We start from the raw sequence: 3,755 nt of genomic DNA on the forward strand, positions 1-3,755 counted from the left end.
CACACACAGTTCTGCTTGTGTAAATGGATGCAGAGAAGACCCACCTACCTAAGGTATCACCTCTCCCCCATCCCTCCAAACATTTTTTTTGCGGGGATGACTATTGCTACCATTCCAGGCTTAGGTAGAGCTGCAGCATAGGTTTGGGACTACTGGGAAGGGCCTTATGGCATGTCATCCTAGGGTACAGGAGTACTTTAATCAACTGCATACGCTATACACTGCATTTTCTTATAACCTCCATATTTTTATTTAAGAATTTTACAATTCAAAATATAATGAAACAGAGTACTTTATTATAAAAACTTATAAAACAATTAAATAGTACACTTATATTTTTGCTTTTTTACACTATAATCCATATTTTATGTGGCACTATCATTTTCTCTTCTGAATTGTTGTCACTTACTTAAGGAAGTAAGCAATGAAATATAAAGGAGAAGCTATGCATTAATAAATTAATTATTTTACATCAAATAATAAAAGGACACAATAATAAAAAAACAACAAAAAACCCTTGCAGTTTTCCTAGAAAAAAATAGAAGTTATAATTATATGATGTCCAATATCAGACAGAGCCTAGTAGATTGAGATATGTTACCAATCATTTCTTAAAGTATCATAGTAAACATGTTTTTCATTTAAATTGTTGCAAAAGGAACTGCTAATTTTAACTGACCACTGTCTGGCATTAGTGCTGAGCTGGCTAATTCTAGTTTGAAATGATATTTTAACAAGCACTAAGATTGAGATGCATTCATCAAAAGCAGTTGTGGGAATGGGTGGAATTAGATAAATATGTCCCTTATAGCCACTCCCCAGAAAATTACAGTAGGACACAGCCCTGTCTCAGTTAGAATGGTTTTGGCAAATAAATTGGGTGTTTTTCCAATGCAGTAACATTTTAAATTGTATCATTCAATACACGGTCTCTACTGCCTGGTGGCTATTGCAAATATCATTGCAGGTGTTATAAAATACATGCGATTTGCTTTAGGGCCCCTGATCTAAATAAGTGGATGTTGATCGTTATGAAAATCTATAGCTATATCATTGATTTATTTTTTTTTCTGGTTAGCTTACTACTTTTCAGCTAATGATAGTGCATGTACGAATAAATAACTCTTCAGCAACGTGTATGCATGAAGTAAAAGATTGGCCAAGCTTCTGTTTCCTTTTCGGTAACCGATGAACCAAAATCTGCAGAGATAGAACGAAACATTCTTCAACATATCAGTATTCAAATAATTTAGCTTCTGGCAAAACATAGTTTGAGTATTTATTACTGATAACCAAGTTTAAACCATAACACTAGATATCATATGAGCTTAGAAGATGGAGAACTTTATAACCATTAAGCTCACCAAATCCTTGGATGAGTTAGTTGAAATACAAAATGCTATTGTATTTGTAATACACAGCAATGCTAAACGTCCAACATATTCTAACAGCTGAATATTTCTAGGAATACATTTCAAGTTGCTAGGTAACCACCTCTGAGTTTCTACACGAAGCAGAAGGTGAATTCTTCAAAACAATAAAAACAATAGCATGATGCAAAACTCGCTTTTCCAGCAGCAAGTGTAATAGAAAAGCACCATATATCTCCGTAGTGCACTCTTTTACTTCTTGGGGTCACAGCACCTGTGACACTGCATTCTCCAGGCAACAGTCATCTGAATTTCTCTCTTGTGAGAATGGCAGTAAACACCTTCCTTCCTTTGGAAAGTTTATCATCATAACAAATAAGGACTGGAAACTATGTCAACACTGTGGTATATATACTGTCACACTGTAACCTTATTTGTGGAATTGGCAATCTCTTTTGATTGCATTCCATTAAATTATCCCAATAAGCCTTGCTTGCCTTAGTGTTTTCCTTATAAGACAGTGCAAAATGATACACTTAAAGAACGAATTGTCCCTTGCTTCTTAGTGTTCAAGTGATCCATAGTACCCTGTACTTTAGTGAGGTCAGCAAAAAAACCAGGCCTTGTTCACTATTTGTCCAACTATTACTGTACCTCAGACATTCCCTTAGAAAATATTACTCTATGGCATGTGTCTCTTCCACCAGTGGTTTACGTGGCACCATGTCCTGCCACAGAATAAATTTAATTCCAACATAAATTGAAGGGAAGAATCCTGTCATTGCAGGGCTGGAATAAGATATTGCTATCAGATCTTCTTTGTGCATGATTTACAGCATTGCTTGCCATAAAATTTGTGGTTGCAGACACCATGCTGGGGGACCAGATGACACCAGGTGAAGAAATCCACACAGGAGGGATCATCTGAAAGAAAAATCCAAGCAGTATGTTTAGATCATGTTTCAGCACTTGTGCAAATGGGGCAGTACTGGAGCATATTGATTTTTACACATTTGCTGGTAATGCATACCTGCTGGATGGCTAGAGTTAAAGGAGTGCAAGGCCATCTTTCATTTCAATATTATAATTTCTTGTTGAGTTATCAGCTCACCTTTTAAAGTAACGTGCTTCAGATCTCTGAGCGGCTATGGAAACAATTTACAGCACAGCACTTTTTAAAAGTGGTTTAGGGTGAAACCACAGGCCCATTGACCTGACTGAAGTCAATCAAAGGTCTACTATTGATTTTAATGGGACTAGAATTTCCCTAATCTCTATATAATTTTATAGATTATAACTACTGTAGTAAAACCAGCTACTTGTACAAACAGACCCCTGAGTAAAGCATATTATAATGCTTGTTAATATAATCATTATGCTGTGTTTGATCTGCACCAAAGATCGTATACCCTGTTTGTGTGCATGTGTGTGCTTCTCCTCCTCTATAGAAATGTCTAAGTCTGTGTACACAAAATAAACGGTATATATCTTACCATACTTTACATGGATTGTATGTGTTATCAAGATTGTGTGCATGCGGGCCAAGTAGAGACAGCCAAAAAGCCCGAGGCAGAATCAATTCAACTGTGGCAACTTCCTCTAAGCTGCACAGGTTGAACTGACAACCAGCTGAACTGACATTCAGTTTTTAATTGGGGAAGGCAGGGGCAGGCCTGCACTGAACCACACCAGTAGGCAGGAGGCGCTAGAGCACATCTCCCAGGCTGCTGACCATTGCCAGCCCAGCTGAGTGTCCCCAGTTGACTCCTCAGTACATGCCCTCAATGCCCTGCCCACACACAGGGGATTGAGGACACCCTTAAGCCCCCACAGGGGACTAAGGACACCCTGTCCGGGTGCTGGCCCACCTTGGAGGAGCTTCCCCCTCAAAAGGTTTCCCCCAGTCTGGGTTCCCCTGCCCTTGCAGCCCTGGGGAGCAAAGGGGAATCCTCCCCTCCTTTCTCCCAGCTGCCGATTGCTTCAGCCACTGCCACAGGAGGTAGGGAGAAGAAGTCCTTTGGGCTGGGTGACTGCCCATGCAGCCCAGCATGGGGGCACTGGGGAGCCCCTGCCTTAGGGGGGCTTCCCCCATCTCATCCCAAGGTCCTCCAGAGAGCTGAGGGAAATTTTTCCCCTCCCAAACCCCAAAAGTGCTTGCCTTAGCCCCTGGGAGTCTCCGGGTAGCCCCGGGCAGCCTCAAGGCGTGAGGGGAATTCTACTTCCCTGCAAAAGTTTTGCCTCAGAAGTGCAGCAGGTCTGACAAAACTGGCTGTGGAGGAGCAGGAGAATTTCCCTCTCCTCCCTGAGGTTGCCTGCGGCTATCCCTGAGACTCGCAGGGACTAAGGCAAGCAGCTCTAGGGTTGGGGAGGGGAAGAATTCCCCAC

General features: G+C 41.0%; 1 protein-coding gene across 1 annotated transcript in view; it reads right to left on the reverse strand.

Annotated features, from left to right (window-relative positions):
* Positions 1-239: 239 nt before the first annotated feature.
* Positions 240-3,755, reverse strand: part of ADAMTS18 (ADAM metallopeptidase with thrombospondin type 1 motif 18) — a 161,972-nt gene continuing 158,456 nt past the window's right edge. The window contains exon 20 of the mRNA XM_019535437.1: positions 240-2,294. Coding sequence (XP_019390982.1) covers positions 2,179-2,294 — 116 coding nt within the window. The 3' untranslated portion in view covers positions 240-2,178. The remainder of the gene's footprint in view (positions 2,295-3,755) is intronic.

The sequence above is a fragment of the Crocodylus porosus genome, unplaced genomic scaffold (assembly GCF_001723895.1).
Source record: "Crocodylus porosus isolate Cpor-Errol unplaced genomic scaffold, CroPor_comp1, whole genome shotgun sequence".
NCBI lineage: Eukaryota > Metazoa > Chordata > Crocodylia > Crocodylidae > Crocodylus > Crocodylus porosus.